Below are 25,103 nucleotides of genomic sequence, written 5' to 3' on the forward strand. Positions count from 1 at the left end.
TCTATGTGTGGTCTCACGCTTTGTTTTACTACGCACAGTTCAAACTCTGCTCTGAAGATAGAGTTACTAATTTTGTCTAGGGTTCTTCTGTTGGTGCTGCTCATGAAAGTAGCTGTTTTACAAACATTAACTTACATAATTTCACAATGCCCATGTAAAGTAGAGTGACAGCATCTTCCCTGTTCTATAGGAGGGAACTAAGTGAAGGAAAGTATTTTCATAAGTTCAACACTATCCATTAATTTCAGGTGCTAGTTTGAGATGACATTTAACTGAGTATTCACTGTACTTTATATGTTTAAAGAACATCTTTCATTGACTTCAGTTTTGGCTATAAATGTTCAGCACTTGTGCTCTTGTGTGTCACCATTTAGGCACCCAGAAGATGACAACAGATACTTAATTAGGGGCTATACTTGCAAAGCTTGATTTAAGTGGCATGCCTAGAATTCCATGGGAACTCTGTGGCAGAGAAAGGTATAGCATCAAGGCTCTCAGGATGGAAACTGTCTTAATGAGAAGAATAACTTTCCTCTTCCTAATCTCCTCTGCCTTGTTCACATCTTGTAGTTTTAGCAACAAATAAAGTAGAATGCTTACAGAAAATACTTTCCTTCTCTATATGATCCTGATTCATTCCCAGAACATGCACACTTAATGAAGTTGGGCCCTATGAAATAAGTTCTCTGCAGTCATATAATTTAAGGCTGTACCTATAAGTAACTTCTGTTGGTTCACTAAGTTCAAAATTTGATATTGAATGTTTATGTTAATTTTGAAACATCTCAGAGTCACCAAACCCTGATATAACCCTACTGGGATCCCTAGCTGGTCACCATCCAGTATTCCTGAACCCAGAAGAGACTTGTTATGAATCTGGACCAGGAAAGGAATTTATTGAATGAGGAATCCTTGTAAAGCTGGAAATGGATGATTTTTCTATTAGCCATGAAACTTATAAAAACTTCTATTTCTCAGCATCTATGTAAAGGGAACACTTCCAGTTAATGGAATATTTTGAAAAGTTTGGGATTACAACTGTTTTGGACCCCAGTCACATTTCAAAAATTGAAATATCCCATAAACTAGAAATACTGTTTTTAGCCAGATGTCATTATGACTTCTTTAGAGTTACGTAGTTATATGCTGCATCAGAAGACAGTGTGGTTAGTTTTGAAGAGAAAAAGGCCAACTGGTACTCTGTAAAATACCATAAGCTGACCTTCACTCTCTGAATTGCATTTATTTTTTGAGGATTTGATTAAAAACAACAACATAAACAACTCTGAACCTTTGAACTTAAGCAAAAATGAACTTTAATTACTGTTTTCTTTTAATTGTCTTTAGTCCACTGCATTTTTTGATTTTGGTCAAGACCAGAAAAAAAACAATGGGAAAAACAAGCCATTCTTGTGGTATTTCAGAATGGCCAAAATGACAGAGAACTGAAACCTTATGAAAGATATTCTTCCACATCATTACTCTTACCCTCCCAAATTATTAAAATTTGGATAAAATGTGGAGCCAAATGGTGCAGCTTACACCCTGATGTGCAGAGCTATGTGGAATATCTGGTATACCATACTTATTTGACCAGCTGGAATAGCAACAGAATTTACCCCTCTAGCATTTGGGTACTTATACAAAACAAATCTCTCAAAGTTTTCAAGTTCTTCCTCCTTATTGGTACTGCTGAATAGTCTCCACTTATGCTAGTTTTAAGCAAGCATAACTTTGGCACAAATCAATTTGTACTTATTCTGTATTTATGCAGTGGAGTCCCATTGGCCATGAATAGACATTCAGAAATTTCCATTGGTAGCAACTTTTCTGGGAGAGACGGTGTACAGGTATTCTCTCTTTCCTGCTCTCCATGCTTTCATCAGACTGGGATGATTCAGACCAGGGACATCCACATCTGGGGAATGGCTGCTCTAGGTCTGGGAGGGAACTGGAGCTATGTAGCAAACCCCCCACCCACTTCTCAGAGGAAGGCAAAAAACCTCTACAGTCCATTCCCATCTGACCATCTGGTAAAATTTCTTTTTAACCCCAAATGTGGCATTTGGTGTGACCTAGGGAGGAGGGGCCAGACCTTCTAGCCAGGAACGTTAGGGCTTTAGTCCCAGTGGGAGCACCGGTTTATCCGAGTCAAAATCCCTAACCTTGACTGCAGGGCAACACCCAGTGTTTCTGAGAGAGGTGAAGTGGCAGAGGAGGGGGAGGAGCAGGCCTAGCCCCGAAGTGGAGGAGAGGTAGGGGGGAAGTGGGCCCAGTTCCAGCACCAAAGTGGCAGTGGGGGAAGAAAGGGGAGTGGTCCCGGTCCCAGAGCAGCAGGGAAGAGGGTAGGGGGAGTGGGACCAGCCCAGAAGTGGTGCAGGGGGCTGGACATGGGCCTCAGTGTCCACTTCTCCCCACCACGTTATTCTTGGTGAGCAATTTGCTAGTACATATATATGGCTCCAGTTATTCATACTGAGCTCATGAGATTGTGCAGAAATAACAATAATTCATCTTAAAATTTCACAAAAATCCATTTTCATGGATTTCATGGATTATTTTTATCGTATGAGGCCTCTTAAACTAGATATAGTTAAGGGCCTCAGTGTGTCATAATCCGGCACTGCCTGATGTACACCATCAGTCTGGGCAAAGGGCTTGGCCAGAGATGAAGAAATTTAAAAGCGACTCTATATCTGAGAATAGTAATTTCAAAATCAGATAGGTCTGTAAATTTATGTCCTATGAACATAGCTTACTTAGTGTATTTAATGGTATTGAGACTGTTTGACACTTGCTCATTTAACTTGCACCTCAAGCCACAAAAGGAAAGTTACCAAACTAAAAATAGCATCTAGTTGCACCTTGTTGTTGTCCCAAATTTATATAGTCATGTATATATAGTTAGCTTCAAGATTGTAAAGGCCAAACTATGTTCTATTAAAAAAAAAAGAAAAGAGAAAGTATTTAATTTTTATCTGTTATCAGCTAGCTCTCCTTACCACTATGGTCAGTATTTAATAAAATATAAGTGATGACTGTCTGTTGTTTTATACCTAGATATTTTATTTTGGTAGTAGTCATTTTTATTAGTAAAAGAAAAAAAGCAAAAAAGCATTTGGTTATGACTTTTGACTATTTTTCAAGAGCAACTTTTATAAATGCTTATGCTTTGGTATTTCCTGAGCTGATATGCCAGTGTTTTGAGGAATCACATCTGGCTTTGTTGGTCACGTAAGCTTAAAATCAGTAAAATTCCTTATGTACATAATCTGACCTATGAAGATCTATGCTTGGGATCTGTTCCAAACTACAGTAATGATACTCTCATCTCCATGAGTCAAGAAATATCTGAGAGTCCTGAAAAACTGCAGTATTGGTACCAACCCCACTACACATAAGGTTTCACATTGATGTCTACTTTGATGAAACACTTTGGCCTTGTAATTAAGAGCTGGTCTGTCAGCGTTGGGCACATATTCCTCCTTTTATCTTCTAACACAATTTTGATTAAGTGTTCAAACAGGGAGCTAAATTTTTATTATGGTGAACTGTAGCGTTCTGGACATCATGTAAGTCATATGTAGAAGAGAGAATATAAGAGAAATACTTCCATAGTACATGAATTCCTTTGATAAATTTCTGATTCTGTTTCCTATCACTGAATGGACAATGCTAGAAATAAATAGTATCCTGTAGCGTCCATATTTGCATTATGTTACAAGAGGAAAAAGGCATTTTTTTAATGTTACAAACTTGACCATAGCTAAGATGTGGATTAAGAATGCTTCAGTATTGAAAAGAAACTTGCATTCAAGTTCCTGTTTCAGTACAGGCTTCCCATGTAGCATTGGGCAAGTCACTCGATGTCAGATCTAACAACAAAAATCTGAAGTTGTGATTCTTATAATCTTGTTGAGTTACCAGCTAACTTCAGAGGCTGTTGACTTTTTGTAGGCTTTTATACCTTCTACTTCTGGACATACACATAAGTATCTCAGTCTTGACAGTGCTGAGTAGTTGGGTGCCCTGCTCATTCCTAAATATAACTGGGATCCCAAAAGTACCTTTCCCTCCATACACATCCCTGGAGGAGCATGATCCAAAAGGAGTTCTCAGAATATGCCTGACATGCACTGATGGAATTGGGCTCCTTAGCCAAATACAGAGACAGCTGCCATATTCTTTTATGGCCTAGTCCAGAGGTTTTCAACGTTTTCAATAAGTGTGCCCCTGGTGGCGAGACGTGGAGCAGGGAGGGGGAGGATGGTGCATGGCTAGACACGGGGGGGTGGCGTTGGCATTGCATGCACCCGGATGTGGAATGGCGGGGGAAGTGGGTGACAGCAGCCACACACAGAGCAATGTCAATGTGGGGTGGTGGGTGGTGGTCACCGCATGCAAACTTCCCCTCCCTCTCAGCATCCAGCTGGCTGGGCTGCACCTGTGTGGCCTGCAGAGGGGCACTGGTGCCCTGGTCCTCCCGCACCCCACCCCTACTCCTGGGTGGAAATGGTGTGGGGTGGTAGGTGGCAGTGCTCCATCCCTGCCTGTGCATACCCCCTAGGGCCTTCCCAAGTACCCTCCATTGACAACCCCTGACCTAGTCAAAGGAGAGGAAAAGTTATTTGCAGTGTCACCCTTTTATATAAATGCTTATTGGTTAAAGCATTCAGCCAGGTTGTGTTTCTGAGGAGATTTAAGCCCATAACTCTTACTTCATCCCTAGGCTACAGACTATTCTGGGCCAGGTCTGAATATTTTTCAATCTGTACTTGTCCTGATGAAGCAGTGCCATGGTTCAGGAAGGGAAAGATTTTTTGATACCTTTTATTGGGCCAGCTCTTGAGAGAGCTGTTGGACAAACTTTTGGGCATCAAAGGTGCAGCGAGAAGTGACGATTTTTGCCCAATCTGCTCACAGAAAACAGTTTATAGCTGGGACCAAGCACAAATGCATGGCTGCAGACAGCTTCAGGTATCAGATAAAGATGTTTCCAAATGTCACATCTTCTGTAATTTGTGTCTGCGGAGCTCCCAGCCTGTCACCCTTTTCAGAATGGGAGGGGGGTAAGGGAGCAGAGGGAGTTCAGTCTGGGGCTTCCCCCCCACTCCCCTGAGACGGAGGGGCGGGTGTATTGGAAGCTCCCTGGGGTGTGTGTGGGGGGGCTCTAATTCACCCACCCCACTTTCAGCACCAGCTGGGGAGCCCCAAGAACGAGCCTTCTTTGTCGCCTTTCCCTCTTCCCATTCTGAAAAGAGCGAGCAGTGGCATGGAGCCATGGCCATTGCTGTGGGAACCTGGCTACAGGCTCCCAGCCTGCAGCTACATTCCCCTTTTCCCTGAAACCAACAGTGAACTTCTGTTTGGTCTGGAGTAACGTTGTAACTCAGAACACTTTGCAGACTACCTTCTGAGTTACAGCTGGGAGTTGCACTTCTGTTTGCATCCCAAGTATCCCTCCTTAGGTGAAGATTTTCACTTGGAGCATCACGGCTCCAACAACATCTCCAACCATTCTACAGCAGGGTACACAAAGGAAGTGAAGATTAATTTGAAAAAAAAAATTGGCATGACTTGTAGCCTTGTGGTTCAGGCACTCACCTGGAAGAAGTAGGGATTTACATTCTTGTGGCAGGACTGTTTATGTCCTTTTCATGAAAATATCATGGGTTAAGAAAATATAAACAATGTCAGGAGGAAGGACCAGAACTAGGGTCTCTCTCCTTCTATCTGGCAATATGTTCTCATCTCGAAAGAAAGAATGACTGGAGTACTTTGGCAGGTGTCACATCGGCTAATGCTAAGGCTCAGATCCTAATAGCAGTTCACATGCAACGTGTTGGATGAGTGAATTGGTGAGGGAAGTTTTCAGAAAATAAAAGAATATTTATGGAAGTGTTTGAAGGGGCAGAGAAAGGGCACTGGTGCAGTGGCCTCCAAGCACCGAAGGCTTAAGGCCAAGAGTGTGAGGACGAGATGACAGGAGCAATTAGGATTAGAGATAGTTTCAAGATGCGAAAGTTGGATCTGGTATAAGGTTTTAGAACACCAGAATTAATTTGAAAGTTGTTCACATATGTGGGTGAGATTTTGCCTTTAGACAGTTTCAAATTTGGATGGGGAAAAAAGGACAGAATAGCATAGACTTACAAGAACCATTGAAGTAGGAATTAATTTGGATACTATGAGAACTAAAGTGAAGCCAGGATAGAGATTTTGAAGGGATTTTGACAAGTATTTTAGCATTAGTTGGAGAATGGATGCTAGAGACAAGAATTAAGGGGCTGGATCTGAATGGGGGTATAACATGGTAAAAGTTGGCAGGAAAAGAAAATGAGTTTTGCTGCTGAACTTGGGATGGACTAAGGAGGATGAGAGGAAGGGGTTGGGAGTCACTTTCTGATTTGCATATTGAGTTCTCAGTTTCCTGCTGAAGCAAATCATATGAAAACTAAGTGTCATGCTGTTTAAAGTTAATATTTACTTAAGATAAAGGTGTTTATAGAAGTGAGTTAGTGGGAAGAGACTGCTGCCTAATGTTTGATAAAGTGTTGCCTCCCACCTAATGGCATTCTCTGCGTGTATCTGCATAATTTCTTCTAGTATGGTTTTAAATGCAAGATGTAGGATCCTTGGTTAATCTAGATAGGACCAAGTGGCAACATAAAAAGTATTTAAATTTAAGGCTTTAGTTCAGTTTGCTGTTGCGATAGAGACATCTCTGAAATTGTATGTTTGGATTTTAGATATAAATGTTCAGTTTGAGGTGTTAAGCTCTAGGTCGAACTGGTGTGTGTCCTTCCTTGCATTGTTCTGAGCCAGCTCTAACATATTCCTTAATTATGCCTCCATGCAATATAGTTGAAAAATAGCACTTTACGGTTATTCTACTTTTGTGCTGTTAAGCATGGGGGTTTGTCCTCTTACGTATCCACGTGTTCTGAGAAATGCAGAAAGCAGCTTGAATAGCTTAAGAAAAGGCAATGTTCAGAATGTGGGGAGGAAAAGGATCCTGCTTATACTATAGCTTAGAATTTTAAAATAATTAACAACAGTGTACATTTAATTGTAAAATGTACATTTAATTTTAAAATAATTAACAACAGTGTACATTTCGCCTAGCCAGGTTAGACTAACTTGCAAAGATTGAATCAATTCAGGCTCAGGCCTTTTGAATGTCTGCCCCTAGGCTAGATGATGTTGATTGCTGCTTCCACCTATCTCAAAAGTGTTGGAGGAAATGAAACTGAAAAAAGAAGCTTCAATTCAGTACGTGACACTTCAGATTATGTCCCTTGTTTGTTTTTACAACAGTTCATTTGGGATATGTCATTACGGTACAAAAGCCCTCCTTTAAGAAGCAGTTCATGTAAAGGTATTAAAACAGAATATTTTAAGATAAACAGATGCCTTTGTACCATTTGAACTTTGTGTGCATGATTGTGCTGAAGAGTCTGACACAGTTGTCTGAATTAATTGAAGTAATAAAGCCTAAGGAGATATTCTTGGTTCTTCAACTGTAAAAAATGGCTTCAATTGTATTTAAAAGCAGATAAACGACAAAATGATTTCTTCTAATTTCCAAGTAAAGCGCCACACTGGAAATAATAATGACATTTCATTAACAAGCAAGTAGCACTTTGTTATATAACACTCTTTCAAAACATTATAGAGAATTGTACTTCTCCTTCAGCCAGTTCAGCTCTGATTAAGGCCCTGATCCAACAAGCCACTTAAGCATGTGTATAATCTTATGTCAATGAAACTATTCATGTGATTAAAGTTGCATAGGCTCTTAGACCTTAATTAAACAAATCACTTAAGAGCTGAACCTGAAAAGCAGCCCATGCAAGATACTTTGCAGGATTAGGACCGGATGAAGTTGGGTTCATATATGGTATACATACGTAAAAATATTCAGATTTTTGGACTGTGCTCACAGTCCGTTATTATCCACTGCTTTTTATGAAGATTAATTTTAAAGTTGCGTGGTCACTAATTTTAAATTTCAATACAAAAGGCAAGGGTTTCTTAGGGTGATACCTTTTATTGGACCTGCTTCAGATTTAGGATAGAGTTAGACAAACTTTTGAAGATATTCTTCTTTTAGGCCTGACCAAAACAAGTCAGGCATAGCATAGTCATAGTCATATATTGTGTTTGGCATGTTCTAGTCAGCTTGGGAGAAAAATGTCTTGCATTCAAAAGCTTGTCTAACTCTATCCCAGCTATACAGTTGGTCCTATAAAAGATATCATGATAAGAAAACTTTGCCTGACAGGTTTTGGCTCATCAGAGCTACATCAGTCTTACACTACCAAATTTCAACAGGTACTTTTTGATGACAAAAGTACCTGTTTGCTTAGTTACTCGGAGAACAGAAATAATAGTGATACACGTGACCAATCAAATGGTTTTAAAAAAGTGCTTCCATTTATGAATGTCAGGTGTATGAAAAGTTTATGATCAATTCACAGGATGAATTTTGAGAAATAATGAAACTGAATTCGTTCAAAAGTTGACTAATTCTGAGGAAGCTGCAAGCTGTTTGCAACTTTTCTACAAGCAGGAAAAAGGATAAGTTCACTGGATTAATGGTTTATTGTGCATAGCTCATTGAGCCCTGCTAATTAATCCTCTCAATGTCCTTGCAATTATTATATAAATTGTATTGTGTAATTATTGTACATTTATATGATATGTGAATTTTGGAGGTGAAACTGTTACAGAGAGATTAGTTCTGCCAAGAACTACACACGTTTTGAGGGACAAAATTGGGTCTGCTAGGTATCCCTTGTTTTATATTCAACACATTGGTCTGTATTCTCTCTAAATAATGAATGGTTCACTGTTAATTTTGTTGCTCAGGTTGCATTATGTCTGCACTTAAGGCAGGAGCTCAATCTTTTTGTTGTATAAGAAAAAACTCAATGAAATTTCGTTTGGTGCCTTTTTGTTTGTTTACATGGGCAAACTGTCTAGTGGATTAGCCATGCTGGAATAACTATTCAGAACTATACATTAGTTCTCAAACATGCTTATGCCTAGGGTGACCATAAGGAAAACCAGGGTGTCCAGGACACTGCCTGCCCTCCCTTCCCCCCCATGTCAAATCACAAACTTGTTTTTCAATATTTTCTCTCTTTAGGCAAGCCCTAACAAATGAATCCTATTACTTTCCAAGAGAAAGGTTGATTGGTGCACCTGTTTACATGACACAGACTGTTTGCGTGCACGTGTGTGTGTGCAGGGAATGGGGTTATTAAGGCAGCTGTTTACATCCCCCCTTAATGGTTTGCAGAGCTGTCTGGAATCTCATTGCTTTCTGTTGTTTCCGTCCAACATGCTTTTTCTTCATCCAGCCGCATCCTTAGCACATTGCCTATGTTAGGCTTTGTGGGATGAGGGGAGTTCCTGGGAAGAAGACTTATTGGCTACCTTCCATTCCTGCATCTCATTCCTCAGATCCTATTAATTTATAAATAGCAAATTGTATGTCAAAAGTTTGTGCACACTAAGGATTGTTTGGGACGAGATGGCTTTCTGAGGTTAGGTAATTCTTTTGATAACTAACAAACAAGATAAAAATTAGCATTCTTCATAATGACTTAATTCTTCATTCATAATAGTTACCTGGGAGAACAGCTAATGATGGCAAGGATCTGCTACAAAGTAGTAGTTGCTGATTTGTTATAGCTTTACGATATTGGGCAGTTCAGTGGTTCTTATTTTGTGTGAAATGCTTAAAAATGTAGGTGATTCCTTCTATCAAAGTGTTTAGTTAAGTCTGGAGTAGACTTCATTATCTCCCTTTTGAACAAACATGACTAAGAATACAATTAATTTGCTACATTTGGATTCAGGAAGGAATTTTACCCCACAGTCAGATTGGTGATGGGGAGCATAGTCTCCTCATTTGGATCTTCTGAGTATTTTTAATAACACTTGCAACAGTAGGACATTAACAGTATCCTCATCTCCCTCCTTTACCTGTGGTAGGTTAGAGAGTCCTTGGTGTTCTGGGGGAATGCATTGACAGGGTTGTGCAGTTTTAGGAACAGGTTAGACAAGCACCTGTATAGGATGGGATGGATTAGGGATGATCATGCTTTGAGCAAGGGTTTGGAGTAGATGAACTTTGATGTTTCTTTCTGCTCTACTGTTCTGTGATTTCTATGAAAAACTTTCCAAAACTCTGCTTAAACCTCTGGAGGCAACGTATGTTCTAGAGAGTGGGAGAACAGTGGAAGGCTGTAATTATTTTTCAATGATTTTATTAAAATATAAATTATGATGTGACCTGAAAGACATAACTGTACATTTCTACAAATATGTGCATGTACATGTATGTTTCTTATTTCCTCTTAAAGTCCTTATAAAATCAATAACAATATTTTTAATACATTGAAACTTGAGGTCTAGTTATTTGCTGCAAATCCCTGTGACAAATCCAGTATAGAAAATGAACTTCCTAGCTCACAGAATCCTCTATATGCAGGGGACATTGTTCTGTCTTTTGCAATGAGCTTGGGATGCCTAACCTCAGAGCAGTGGGGCTGCCTTTGCAGATGGACTGTGTTGGGAAGGAGAGGCAGGAAATTAATTTGACCCGGAAAAATTGTGGTAAAAACATCAACCAAATAAAAGAAGAAAAGGGAAATGCATAGAGAAATACATGGTACCACTTTGAATCCTGAAGTTATCATTTGATATGAATGTAATCTTTAATGGAAACAATCTGGAAACAAGGCATACAAAATCCATCTCTTATGACACTTAGTTTCCCTAAGATGCATTCCCTTTGCAAGTTAGTGGAGCTAGGTGGAATTAGCAACACAACAAACATGAAAGGTGTTATCAAGCAGACGCGTCTATATTATTGTTGTAGTTGCTAGAGCATTCTGAATTAACTCTCATTAACTGGGATATGTTATTAATATGCTTACTCTTTGCAAATAACATCTGATAAGCTAACTGATTCCCAGGATTGTGAACCAATTTGTATTAGCAAATACAAAATAACACTTGAAAAAACTGATTGGAAAAAAAGGTTTTGGATTTTTTTTATGTTTTGAAAACTTCTGTTTCTGTAGAATTTTCAGTTTTATTTGACTCAGTAGGTATCTGTTGCAACATCTGGCCCATTAACTTCTCAATTATCAACATCTCATAAGAAATAAAAAGAGCTTTCAAGTGATTTGAATTACTCATTTGAAAAAACACTCTTTCTCTGAATATTGTTCAAGCCAGCCCACACCAGCATGAATGCAGATCCTATCAACATCTGTAAAAGATCTCGAGTCTGATGAGTTCATTGGTCTTGAAAATATTTGTCTCTCTATAGAGAATTCTTATCTCAGGTTTCCAGAAGCTAAGGGGACATATTTTTGTGCCTCATAAAGTTAAAGAAAAGGAGTAGTTTAGAGGAAGCTGTAGGACTTTAGCTCATAAGAGTTATTGTTTATTAATAAGGTGATGCTCATTAATTCATTATTGATATTTATGGTGGAGTTTTCTTGAGGGAGGGGGGAGGAGGAGAGATACATTTTAGGGTCTTAATCCTGAAAAACTTATATCCATGTGCCTAACATTATACACATTGGGGATCTCTTTCGACTTTTGTAAAAGTTAAAGTAATATGTAAATATTTGCAGGATTGGGAGTATAGTAATCAAGAATATTACTCAGACACTGACTGTTGTAGGGTCAAACAGGTGCCTCATTGAACAGAAAGGTTTGTAGAAATTCTTATACTCCAGACCCTAATCCTGTGAGAAAGATGTGCCAGCATAAAACCCTGGCACTCGCACCAATATTTTAATTGGCTTTGTAAATGCTGAGATCAGCAATTAATTATTTTTAGAGTTGTAGACTTTATCATTATTCTTAATTTCAGCAGAGGGCCAGAACTTGAGTAGCCACAGGTTAGAGATGACAGGTCATTCTCACAACACTGGGCTTGATCCTGAAGAACTAAACAAGAAAACTGCAGTTTTTCTCTTCCTTTCTAGCTCAGAGCATTGTGAATAGCACTGATGCAGCAGTTGAAACAACAGAGTGCATCAAGGGGCAAGGTGAGGGCTACCGAGGTACTGTGAATAACATATGGAGTGGCATCCAGTGTCAGCGCTGGGACTCCCAGTTTCCTCACCAGCACAACATCACTCCAGAAAACTTCAAGTGCAAGTGAGTAGAGACATGCAAGTGTCACAGATCACAGGACAAGGATTAGTTCCCTGTAATTTAGAGATTTGTGTTGTCAAAGAGCATTTAAAGAAAGGTTATTACTTTTTAATATATCATCATTGCTATTTCTCTGCATTCTGACACATTCATTATTGTCCTTGAGGCAGAGAACTGCTAGAACATTGCAGGATTGTACGAAAACATGTTTATTCTCTTTGGAAAAAAAAGACAAAAAAGAAAAGAAAGAAAAAAATAACAAATTGCTTCCAGACATTGTTTATTTTTGTACATGTAAACCCTGGTCCTGTAAACATGTGCCCATGAGCTTAATTGCAATCTCATTGACTTCAAAGTTAAGTGAATCTATGTTTGTGGGACTGTGGCCCAAATCCAATACATGTTAATACATTATTACAATTTCTTGTAAGGACAAAGGTAGTTATTCGTAGTTTTGATATTTAATGTAGCTGAGTCTTACTGTGTTCATTTTTTAGAACTAGTCATAATCTCACTGAGAATACTCTACATGTGTAATATTTTATGCAGAGTTTTTTTTAATTTTGCATTCTTCTTCATGTTTTTTCTCTTTTGTTAATTTTTACACTTCTAGCATGTGTTTTCATCACTCTGTTCCTAAAATAGTCCATTGATCTCATAGACAGAGCACAAGGTTTTTAATTTCCTAACTCAGATCAGAAAAAATAGCTTGTCCTGCAGTTTTGGGCAGCATACTTAGCCTTGCTATCTCAGTTCTTTTGTTGTTCTTTGCTAGCAGAGCTGTTGTCAGTATTATATGATGTATTAATGTGTGTACAAGAGTTTATTTTGAAGTTAAATAAAATGAACATTAGCTGGAGTAACTTGGATCCAGGTACAAAGTTAAGGTATTTTCCTATGTGGCTAAGAATAACAAGTTGAATTCACCCAGGCATGGGACAGAAGTTACACATAAACTGGTGTAAGTGATCAGAAACAGGTTTAAAATTGTAACAGAACAAAAGTTCAGTGCACATAAATCAGTTTCAAAACTAGTTTAAGATAAACCTGGTTAACGGTCGTATCAGACTGAACTGATTTAGGTCAAACCAGTTTATGGAACTTCTCTCCCGAATCCCTTCCTGATTCAAGTTAAATCACAGTCCCCCAGCATCCCAGGATGCTTTGCAGCCCTGTGCTGTGCTGTGTTGTCTGCTCACCCACAGCAGGATTGGCCCCGCCCCTTTGGTCTCTAGCTGGAACAGTGAGGGCTGGCTGACAAGGAGGTGGCAGCAGTGGCTCCATCCTGGACTTGAGCCCTGCCAAGCAGAAGGACCTAGAGTAGCGGAGTGGGGAACACGCTCGAGTGTGTGTCTGCGCTAGCTTGGGTCAGAGCTGAGCTGAGCATGCAGCTGAGAGAGCAGCTCCTGCCCAGCAGCACCTTCTACCTGCTGGAAAGTGATACCTGGAGCAGCTCTGGCTGCCCGCAGCCCCTTGCAGTGGCACTGCACAGTGCAGGCTCACCCCAGCAGCATCTTGGAGGTGGGCAAGGGCACCAAGAAGCTGGGTGGCATGATGCTGGAGGCTGAGCCTGGACCACGTGCACTGGGCTCCAAGGAAGATGGGTGCACAAGGCACCCCATGGGCAGGTGGGCAGGAACTGGCTGCACACATGCTGCTGCTGTGTGGTACTCACTGTGCTACTACTTGGTGTCCCCTGGGTTGCCACTGGGTGCTGAGCTGGTGTGCACCCTGCTTGCAGTCTTTCCCTACCCAGCAGTAGTGGTGGTGGTGCAGCACGGTCCTTGTGTACCAAGCATGGAGGCACTACCCCTACGGCTTCCCACTACTGCTGCTGCCATAAAGGGGAGCCTGCACCCTTGCCATACTGGTAGGTGCTGCCAGTGCTTCCTGTGCCACTGAGCTGTGGTCAACCTCTGGCTGGGCAGAAAGACAGTGGCATGCAGGGAAACCATAGGGGTAAGTGCCCTGCATGCCTGGTACACAGGGCTGTGCTGTGCCACTGCTGCAAGCTGGGCTGGGGAAGAATGAGCACAGCTTCGCCCCTCAGCGCTTCATAGCCAAGGGGATGGCAGGTGAGGTACTGCAGTGAGTACCACATGGTGGCAGTGGCGACCACAGTGGCTAGCTCCTCCTCACTGCCCAGGGAAGCCCTTATGCCCATCTGCCTGTGGAGCCTGGCACCTGGCCTGGCTCCAGCCTACAACACTGTGCTGGCCAGAATTTTGGTGCCTTTACCTACCTCCAGGTGCTGCTGGGGTATGCCCGTGCCATGTGTGCCACCGTGGGACCTGGTGCCGGGGCTAGCCTGGGCACTATTCTCCAGTGGGTAGAAGGGGCTGCTGAGCAGGAGCTGCTCCTCCAGCTGTGTGCATGGCTCCACTCTGCCCTGGGCTGGTGCAGACACACACTCAAGTCATTCCCCCCTTCCCCTCCAGCTTGGGTTCCTCTACTCAGCAGGGCTCATATCCAGGATGGAGCCACCAGCCCCACGATCCCCCTGTGCTCTGCTCTGTGTGTTCCCTCCTGGGCTTGGGGCCAGTTTTGCTCCTCTCCTTCCCCACAATCTGGTCTTTGCTCCTGGGCTGCCACAAGTGAAATTGCTCACCCTAGGATCTAGGAAGGCACAGCAAGCGAGCCCCCTAGTTGGGAAGGGGGTTGTGAGGGTCCTGGGCTATGCTGAGCCCCGAACAGGGGGGAAAAGCCAGGCAGACCCCAGTTCGGGTCCCATGCTGGTGAGAGAGAGGGGATACGGGGGTTTAATCCCTCTCCCACCTTCACCTGAGGTGCTGCCTGTGCTGTGGGCTGGCCACATGCCGTACCGCTCAGGGAGAAGAAGCCTGCAAAGGGCTGCTTCCCCCCTTCCCCCTCCAGGCACACCCCAACTGAGGTCCCTGCAGGCTGGGGTGGGGGTTTTAACCCCTCCCCAGTCATACTCAACCTTCTGGGGCCTGGCCACGACATCCCCCTCCTCAGCTTAGCTTCCCCCCAGCCTTCTGGACACTGCAGAAGGGAAGGGGGGGCTTGCTTTAGTGCTCCTTGGCTTCTAGCCTAAGCCACTGCAGACATGTGCCTACATTTCCAGAATCAAAAGTGAACATCTATTCACTGGCTCATTGGGTCAATCTACACAGGCTAGACTAACCTGCAAAGATTGAATAAATTCAGGCTTGGGCTTTTTGAATGTCTGTACTTAGCCCCAGATGTTAACCACTACAGTAGATCTATATCAACGAAGCTGAATGGTCCTGACCTGCCTTTATACATTTCACAAACATTAAAATCCCTAAGCCCTCAAAAAACAATCCATGGACCTGCTCATACAGATTTCTTCTCATTCCAAATTACCAGTGAAGTTGTGGCTTTTTTGTTTGAATTAACAGCAGGATTACAACTATATGTAGTTTAGGCATCTCCAATAGAAAATTTTAACATTTCACAAAGCAAAGAATATTAGAGCTGTTTCTGCAGCCAGCATTCATAAAAATAGTCACGTATAAGAGCTATTGGCATACTTAAGTCAATGGGGTTGCATACATGATGGTGGAACAAGAGTTAACAGGCTTGGGTACATTTATGCTGCAGTAAATTTACTGACAACTGTTCCATATGGAAAAATACAGTAAGGTTACACGCATGCACAGTGAAGAACATGAGAACAATTTTCGACAGACTGGATAATAAAACTTATGTTTGAGAAGTTTGCCTAGTTGCTTCAAGCTGTGAGAGATGTTTTGTAAAGATAATCCCTCGTGGTTAGACTCTTACTGAAAAGGTGATACCTGTATAGTATTTCAACACACATTTTTCATATTTTCAGATGTGGTTTCCTAATTAAATCAATGACAAACATCAGGGCACCCCTCTCTACCTGTTCAGTGGAGCCATTCAAAGTACTAGGTACTTTAAGTGCTATTGAAAGGCCTGTAGTTTAAAAAAAAAAAAAAAAAAAGGGCTTCTAATGGGTTTCAGGTGTATGTGATACCAGCTTGCATGCTGTAAGTATGTAATCAGAGAAAGCTTAGAAAAAAAAATGGTGGTGTTTCCCTGTTGAAAGTAAACCACATTTAAAATGTTATTATACTTCAAATGAAATCCTATAGCTAGTCAAAGCATGGATCTACTGGAAATGATTCCCCATAACCACACTCGAGTTGCATTTTTGTACTTTACTAGTCCCTGCATTTTTATTGGCTCTTAATCTGTCTGCACTTGACATTGATCAATAGTATGCAGACCTCAAGGAGCCCGTATTATTGTTAACTCAAAATACAAAAGCACTAGAAACCTGTAGCAGTCTGAGGGTATGTGCAGTGTAAGCTAACATGCTTATTTTTTTACAGGGATTTAAGGGAGAATTACTGTCGAAATCCAGATGGATCTGAGTCACCATGGTGTTTTACAACTGACCCAAACATCCGGATTGGTTATTGTTCCCAAATACCCAAGTGTGATGTCTCAAGTGAACAAGGTAATAGGCACAAGGAGATAAATATGATTTTAAGTAAATGTAACTGGTTCAAGGTGTCAAATAGGCACTCATGAAAATAAGAAACATATCCCCATTTTCCATTCTACCCTAAAACTGAATAATTCCCTTGGTTTCACTTAAATTATTCTAGGGTCGCTATGGTGGTCTAAATGAGGTCAAAACTGGCATAGTCCCTCAACTCCAACAGAGGTGAAGGTTTGCTCTAATTTATCCAGCCAGATGCTCAATGAAGGCAAATAAAATGCTGTCATACAGCTGAGCTCCTGGCGCATTATTTTTTTTACCATGTATAGGGGGCATCTTCATGTGCTGTTAATGTGCCTGAATAAACTCCAGTGCAGTTCATTTGTTCCTCTACAGTGAATGTCTGTTCACTTGTGCCTGGGGCCATATCATGCTGAGCCAGGATGGAACAGCCCCAGCTGGCAAGTAGCTTGGTAGGTCAGCCTGCCAGCCCACAGCAGCTCTGCCCCAGCTCAACGTGCTGTAGAGGGGGCTGGTTGGGGCACAAGGGTGCTACAGTGTGGGGCTAGACAGCAGGCAGCCCCTCACTGTAGCACCATTGTGCCCCAGCCATCCTGGGTCATTGTTCACAGATGCATTACAGCACACTAACCTCTGCTGTAGGATAGTACTTGTGTCAGTCAGTACTGTTGTACAGTGGAGTCAATTAATTTATTGTGGCTTAATAGCACCACATGTGTACACAATGAAGCTTTACTGTAGAGCTAATTAGTCTACTGCAGTAAATCACACAAGTAGATGTGCCCATATTGATCATATAATGATGGAGATTTTTTTTTAATCGTTTGAATCAATGATTACCATGAGATGGTTTGTAACAATTCCATGTAAATCACCTCTGGGAATAGAATAATTAGTATAGCTGTGAACTTTAAATAAAATCAAAGACTAAAACATTAAAGCTAGGGACAGAAATTACACATAAATTGGTATAAGTGACCGGAAACCAGTTCAGATCTGCAACACAACGTAAGTTCAGTGCACATAAACCACTTATGACTGGAAAAGGCGTAAGAGAAGCCTGGATGGATGTAACATCCAATTTAACTGATTTAGGTTAAATCAGTTTATTCAACTTCTGTCCCAGAACCCCTCCAGATTCAAATTAACTCTGTCCCCCAGCATCCCAGGATGCTTTGCATGTCCCCTGCAAACCCCACTTCTCAGAGTAGGTAGGTAGCCTTGGCCCAAGCTGTCTGCCTCAGCTGAGCAAGGAGGCTTGCTTTAGTGACCCCCAGCTTCTGGCCTGGGCCACTGCAGGCATTTGGCTGCATTTCTGGAATCAAAAGTGAATGTCTGTTCACTTGCTTATCAATTCAATCTACGCAGTTTGGATTAACCTGTGAAGATTTAACTGATTCAACCTCTGGCTTTTTGACTGTGTGCGCCTAGCCTAGATGAGCTTTCTTTATAGCTATTCTTCTATAACCAGTTCTTGCCATTTCTACAGGGTATATTGTTATCCCTTGAGAATGGAGAGTGACACAACATCTAGTTAAATATGCCTGGGTGTTGCATTAGAACCTACATCACAATGATATTAAATAATAGATGCAGATTCTGGCATTCACTGGATATTTTCTTGGCAGGATAAGGAAATGAGTAGTTTATTTTTATTAACAATAAGATATCTGTTTTTCACTGATATTAAATTGTTTATTTTTATGGGGTTTTTTCTGCTATTGACCATTTTAAATGGTCCCTTTGAAGCTTTTCACACACATTTGGTGTTAATGGGTCATGAAATAAAAATGATTTGTCCTAAAAAAAACAACAATTTTTAAAGATGTGTTAAAGATACTCTAGTCTTTTGCCTTGCCAGAGGAAAGAATAACTTAATTGTTATCTACTCCTGCCAAAATCCAGAGCTACTACTAATGAGTTCAGAAGTTTCATTCCCAGTTTCAGTTGAGAACATCTGGACTATTTTTTTTAAAAGCATAATGCATCCTGGCAGTGTTTTGAAGTTGATTCTTCAATGATCGTGTAAACCTAACTGTAATTAAATTATTTTGAACTGAAAAGCTTCCAATTTATCTAAAAACTAAAGTCACACTCTATGCTAGGCATCAAAAAGGGGATGTGTCCATCTTAATTCAGGTGGATTATTTTTCTCTAGTTTTACTTACATTTGTTTTATCTTGTATAGTGTTTGCTAAATATAGAGCATGATTTATTTAATTATTTGGATGACTGAAAAGTTCCCTCAACTTTTCTTTTTCTCAACATTTTTTATCCAGATTGCTACCGTGGCAACGGCAGGAATTACATGGGGAATTTGTCCAAGACAAGACTTGGGCTAACTTGCTCCTTGTGGGACAAGAATATTGAAGATTTAAGGAGGTGCTGTTACATACTAAACAAAGAGTACATGCAATGAGTACCATATAAACACCATTTCCAATTGCCACCTCTGTATCTTCTGCAAGCATTTAAAATATCCCTTGGGATTTGCAGGATAATTTTCTTCAACATTTAAGTATATTGCATAATGTGTCTTTGTTCAGGATTACCACTAATTGCAGGCTTTAGCATTTAGTTTACTGGCTAGGTTTCCCCCCTGTCTGCCCTTTACAAATATTATGCTGAAGAGGAGGGTAGAAGGATTATATTGTATTTGCTCCCTATGGAACATGAATTATGAATTACTGAGCACTCTCTGAATATTGTCAAGAACAAGACTTGAACAAGAACCAAGCTGATGCACTGGTAAAAAAGGCAATGGAATTTGATAGACATCAGTTCAATTTGTTGTTGCAAATGGATCAACACTCCAAGAAAGGTTATGAGCATATCAGTGCTCTCTGCAATGCACCTAGTTCAGTTTTACTTGCCGTGCAGACTCTGCTTGTTAGGAAAAGAAGACTAAAAATCTCTCTCAGTAAAGGTACAGTGGGCACATGATCATTAAGAATAATGACACATTGTTACTGATGCAAAGCAAATTATTTTCCTTCACTTTGGAAAGTAGTTGTTCTTTGTTTTGTATTTAGTTTCTGCCATCCCTGTTTGGTTCTTTGTTAGTTAACCATTACAGTGGGAATTTCTGCACCCACTTGCTGACTGTCTTTATTAATCAACTGCATTTCAGGGATGTGTTGTAATGTGCATATACAGGTTGGGTCCTAAAGTCCTGTTCTAGTTGCCTCAGCTACTCAGAATGGGCATGGAACTAAGCAGCATGATTATCTCGAGTACCTGAGCTGACCAGAACAGAGGGGCTATAGGGACTGCCACTAATAATAATAGTAAGCTTTGACCACCTGTTCCTGCTCTGCATATTTCAAACCTGAAACTATTGCACTGAAGATGTGCCAGAGGTGACTTCTGCTGCCACTCTCAAGATTTCTGTTTCTCAAGAGCAGTGTCTGAGTGTCCTCCTTATTCGACTTCTGGGTTTGGTGTATGTGGTGTGGGAGCAGGTTTTGGGCAGCAGCCTCAACAGCATCACAGAACCAGTGTAGAGATGCCTCGTACCTGTCTGTTCATGGGCATGCATACATTGCATCCAGACAAGCTCCAGATCCATTCCCATCTGGATCCTCTGTTAAGGATTTAAGTGTATTTCCACTGAATGGATTTTTTTAGTCCTGAATTAGGTAGTTCTATGCTGCCTAGGTTACCTGTAGGGTTCATGGAGAGAGTGAAAGGATTTTCAGCCAGGGATTTTGAGCTGGGAGTTGTCTAAGCTTCCAGGAGGAACAGAAGATACTGGCACAAACAGGAGATACTTGATGGGATAAGACACAATTTCCCCTTTCAGTTACACTCTGAGTCAGCCAAGGGAATTGTCCCAGAAAGTTGAGGTCCAAGGAGCTTCTTTTTTTCATATTTGCAGACACATTACTATTTTCCAATAAGTAAATAGTGGTGATGAAATGAGATGGGAGCTTAGGCACTTAAGATGCTGACCTGCTGCTCCTCCAGTCATTTGGACCAGAAAACCATGCAGGCCTTGGCTTGGGCTTCTCAGCTGTGAACCCTCTCCTGCAATTAGGTGCCTGCAGGATGTCTGCAGCTTAGGTAGCTCATGACTTGCTTCTGTCTGATACTCTCTCCCTTATTCTCTTTTTCCTGTCCACACTTGACAGTGTTGCTTGCACTCAACATACATCTCACTATGGACCCATGTTGTTGGATTTAGGTGTATTCAGAATCTGCTTAAGAGACTGTATCCTGGGTGGGGCAGACAACTGCAGGGCCTTTCATCCAGCTTGAGATAGGGCTTTGAGGCACTCATTAGCCAGGAGGTGGCAGCAGTGCTTAGCCAACATTAAAATATAAACCAGGGACAACTTAGGTACCTCTGCCCAATAGGTACCAACAGGTTTGGCAGATGACTGAGCTGTAGGCTTTAAAATGCTAGTGATCCCTAATGGGTGGATGGTAGGTGCTTATCTGCTTTGTCAAGTACCAAAATGCCTTAAAAAAAATCTAAGCTAAGTGTTTCTAGGTTGAGTTGGGTAAATTATTTCTTTCCAGGCCTCAAAGCAACTAGAAAATAATTCCCAAGCTCCTATCAGATGCCAGAAGCTTTGCAGAAACAAACACAAAAGGAGGATGAACACAGTCAAATTGAACTGATGTAAAAATAGAAATGAATGTTCATAGTCATTTTTTGTATTATTCATCCAGCTATGGTTAATAATGTGTAATGACATAACTCAAGATTTTAAAAGATATTTAGCCATTGTTCTGTTCAGCCATTTACTTTCAATGAGACTGAATTTGCTAGGGCCATAAGATTTTGAAAATGAAGATTTTAAAGACATTTAGGCAGCTCACATCCTGTCTTCTACACTTCTAATCAACGAGACATTACAGTGCAATCAGCTTTCAGAGTCTGGACAACACTCATTTACCAATGCTTATTGGTATCCTATATTTTTCTTTAGGCATATACCTGTGTTCAGGGAACCAGATGTTAGCAAACTGAAGAAAAACTACTGCCGCAATCCAGATGATGATGCTCATGGTCCCTGGTGCTACACAAGTGATCCCCTCATCCCCTGGGACTACTGTCCTATTTCTAGATGTGAGTACTGAGTATGCCTCAGGCATTTGCAACTTGAGAATTACTGTCAGCTGCATAATTTTAGTTATGCAAAGGTGCCTTGTGAATTGGTCTCACTTCTGTCTGTCACATGTGGGACCAGACAATTTACATTCCTACTTGGAGTAATTTAGCTTGGGAGCAATGGGAGAAGCTGGCTGTCCAGAGACTGTGCAAAGCCTGTGCCAGGGGATGCTTCCAGGACTGGCTTTCAGGCTGTTTTATGTAGGTGCTGCAGCAGCATAGATGGAAGTCTAACAGATGGGCAAGTGCTTTCCAGTGGGACTACTTGGCACAGTCAGGTTGGCAGGGGAGGGAGGATTGCCCAGGGGTTAGGGTACTGGCCTGGGGCTTCAGAGACCAAGGTCAAATACCTTCTCTGCAAGAGGTTTCCTATGTGACCAAAATCTCTGTGCCCCAATTCATTGTTAAATGAGGATAAAACATGGCATATATTTTTGGGTGGCTACCTTCAAACTTTATAGAATGATTTAATGATCCCCTTCTTAAAAAATGTTATGGATGTCATTTCTACTAAAATTGTATATTAGAAATGTAACGGCTTTATCAAATGTAATCAAAAGGGATCAGGAAAATAATTGAGGTTTAGTGGAAAAAGAAGTTCAGGCTGAAAAAGATAGGAATGCATGTTTAAACATGAAAGACATCCTTCTTCAATTTGTAGCTTAAAACCACAAATGCTTCATAACCTGGGAGACCATTTATATAGTAAAACAGGCTCTTGGATGTGTTCGTGTGATCTCTGGAGTTTAAGGATAAGTTATAGTCATTTCTACAAGCAATTGGCAGTATTTTATCATGACCTGGCACGGCATCTGGTCTAAGAGGGAGATTCTCTAAATGCATGTGCTTTATGTTGTATTGTTGGAAAGTAAACAGACTGTGCAGAAGTATTTTTCCTTGTTAGGTAGAAAAGCAGTAGTTGAAGAAATGATAAATTTATTCTGCTTTTGATTGTATTGTCTATACTAATGAGGTACTTATAGCAAACATTAGTGGGCATGATTTTTGGTTATCACTGGCAGTGCTATTCCTGCTAATTCCTCTGCAGTCCAGAGGAATGAATGCAGCTCATGTAGATATACTAGAACTAGTTTAAATCAGTTAACTTGTGTACTGATAAAATTGTAGCTGTGACAGATGTGGGCTTCAGCTGCTGTGCTGAGTGCTTGCCCCTGGTACTGGGTGGACTTGTAAATCCTTTGCAGAAGCCAGTGTTGCTATGGTTAAACTGGCACAGGAAGCTGAACAAGCTAGCTCAGATATGACCACAAGCAATACAGTCATGCCTTCAAATTATCCTAAGGTAAAAGGTCTCTTGTAAAAGGTAACATGAACAGAATTTCAGAGACTTTCAGAACTTAATGAAAATAAGTGAATTCTGATTAGGGTTGGAGATAGAGTGGAGGCAGATTTTGGATAGTAAATTTGCATTCAGAAGCACTTTTTCTAATATAAGCATAAAGTCAAGACTTGCATTTTTCAAAAGGGTAGAAGTAAGTTTGGAACCCAGCTTCCTTTGAATCTCAGTTGGATTTAGTCACATAACTCCTTTAGGCCCCTGGGAAAATCATACCCTTATTTATTTGTTAGTATTGGCCAATACTTATCTTGAATTTACAGTGTACATGTGGTGCATGTCTCATAGTTCAGACATTCAGATTTTAGCCAAGCAGAAAACCACATAAAATTAACATTTTTTAAATGTTGCTAAATTTTATCTGAATTCCATCCAGTTGTTCCTTTCTACTAAACATGCCTTTATGGCTTGATTCAAAGCCTACTGAAATCTTAATTTGGTAAGTTATTGATCTTTAACACAGTATTTGTTTTCCTATTATGACTCAACTTATTTTTTTCTTATTATGGATGTCTTGTGAATTTGCCTAGGTAAAGGTGATACTACTCCTGCCACAACCAGTTTAGATAGTAAGTAATTTTTACTTATTTGCCCTTTGTTACTTTATGATAGTTTTCCTCTCTTCTGTGTGTTTCTGTGCATGCTCTAAAGGAACCTGAGTAACTTCTGTAGCGTTAGCGCTACTGGGGCTCCCCACCAATCATTCTCATATGTGCCTAAAAGGGACACAAGCAGATGTCACAGAAAGTGAACTGGATCAGTCTCATTCCAGTAGCTACAAAGCTGCTCAGGTTCTGAAATGTATTAGCAGCTTCCATTTTGGCTGAAAAAGAATCATAGACACATAGACTGAGTCTGAGTCTTAGACACTTAGATATACTTAAAATTGATCCAGATCAAGTACCTAGACATCTTGCTCCTACCTAAACTGTTGCAAATTCTCTGCTAACTTCCTGGTACCACGACTATCTCTGTCCATTTGAAGAGCTTTTCTTTAGGTTATTGAAGTCTATTTCTTTTGCTTGGTTTGTAGCTACATTTGATAGCTAACTCCTCCACGGATTTACTGCCCTCTTCCCCTTTTTATCTTAATGACTATTCTCCTTACAAAATGGAGTATAAGCCATTGTTTTATCCAGTACACTAGCTGCGGCTGACTTTGCTTCTTTCCCAAACCTGAGGAAGGGCATGCTGTGCCCAAAAGCTTGGCTAACATAGAATCATAGAAAAGTAGGGTTGGAAGGGACCTCTGGAGGTCACATCTAGTCCAATCCACTGCTCAAAGCAGGACCATCCCTAACTGGATCATCCCAGCTAAGGCCTGGTCTACCCGGGTTTTAAAAACCTCTAAGGATGGAGATTCCACAACCTCTCTGAGTAACCTGTTCCAGTGCTTTACTACCATCCTAGTAAAAAGTTTTTCTTATTATCTAACCTAAACCTCCCTTGCTGCAACTTGAGACCTCCCTTGTTCAGTCATCTGTCACCACTGAGAACAGTCCAACTCCATCTTCTTTGGAACCACCCTCCAGGTAGTTGAAGGCTGCTTTTAATCCCCTCTCAGTCTTTTCTTCTCTAGACTAATCTCTCTCAGCTGTATATCATATTTACCCAAAGCCAGGCCTGGAGCTGTTACTGCTGCTTCTGCCTGGCCAGGCTTGGGCTGCCCTGGGCCTGTACTTGAATCTAAGACAAAGCTTTTTTACCCCATGTTGACGGGAGAAAGAAACCTTGCCTTGAATTAAAGTAAATATGATAATTGGGCCAATACAAATATTACCAAGCAAAGCTTGCTTCTTGCCTAAGTTCCCAATGTGCTACGCACTCAGAAAGCATGCCTAATGCTTGATTGATGCTGACAACGGCACTCAATTATGCGGAGCCATGATGGCATATAGTCCTGAGCACCGTCTCTGGGGCAGTACCCACCTTTTGCATAACAGTGCTTGTCACACATCTGTCCACAG

At 41.0% G+C, this 25,103-nt stretch overlaps 1 protein-coding gene across 2 annotated transcripts in view; it reads left to right on the top strand.

Moving 5' to 3' along the window:
• HGF (hepatocyte growth factor) overlaps positions 1-25,103 on the top strand; it is an 85,392-nt gene that overhangs the window by 37,299 nt on the left and 22,990 nt on the right. For both annotated transcript variants that reach the window (XM_090041893.1, XM_090041895.1), the window contains exons 8-12: positions 12,015-12,189; positions 16,530-16,657; positions 18,943-19,045; positions 21,598-21,737; positions 23,667-23,705. In XM_090041893.1, the coding sequence (XP_089898019.1) occupies positions 12,015-12,189; positions 16,530-16,657; positions 18,943-19,045; positions 21,598-21,737; positions 23,667-23,705 (585 nt within the window). The remainder of the gene's footprint in view (positions 1-12,014; positions 12,190-16,529; positions 16,658-18,942; positions 19,046-21,597; positions 21,738-23,666; positions 23,706-25,103) is intronic.

This window comes from Crocodylus siamensis, chromosome 4 (genome assembly GCF_052110815.1).
Source record: "Crocodylus siamensis isolate JL-2025a chromosome 4, ASM5211081v1, whole genome shotgun sequence".
Lineage (NCBI taxonomy): Eukaryota > Metazoa > Chordata > Crocodylia > Crocodylidae > Crocodylus > Crocodylus siamensis.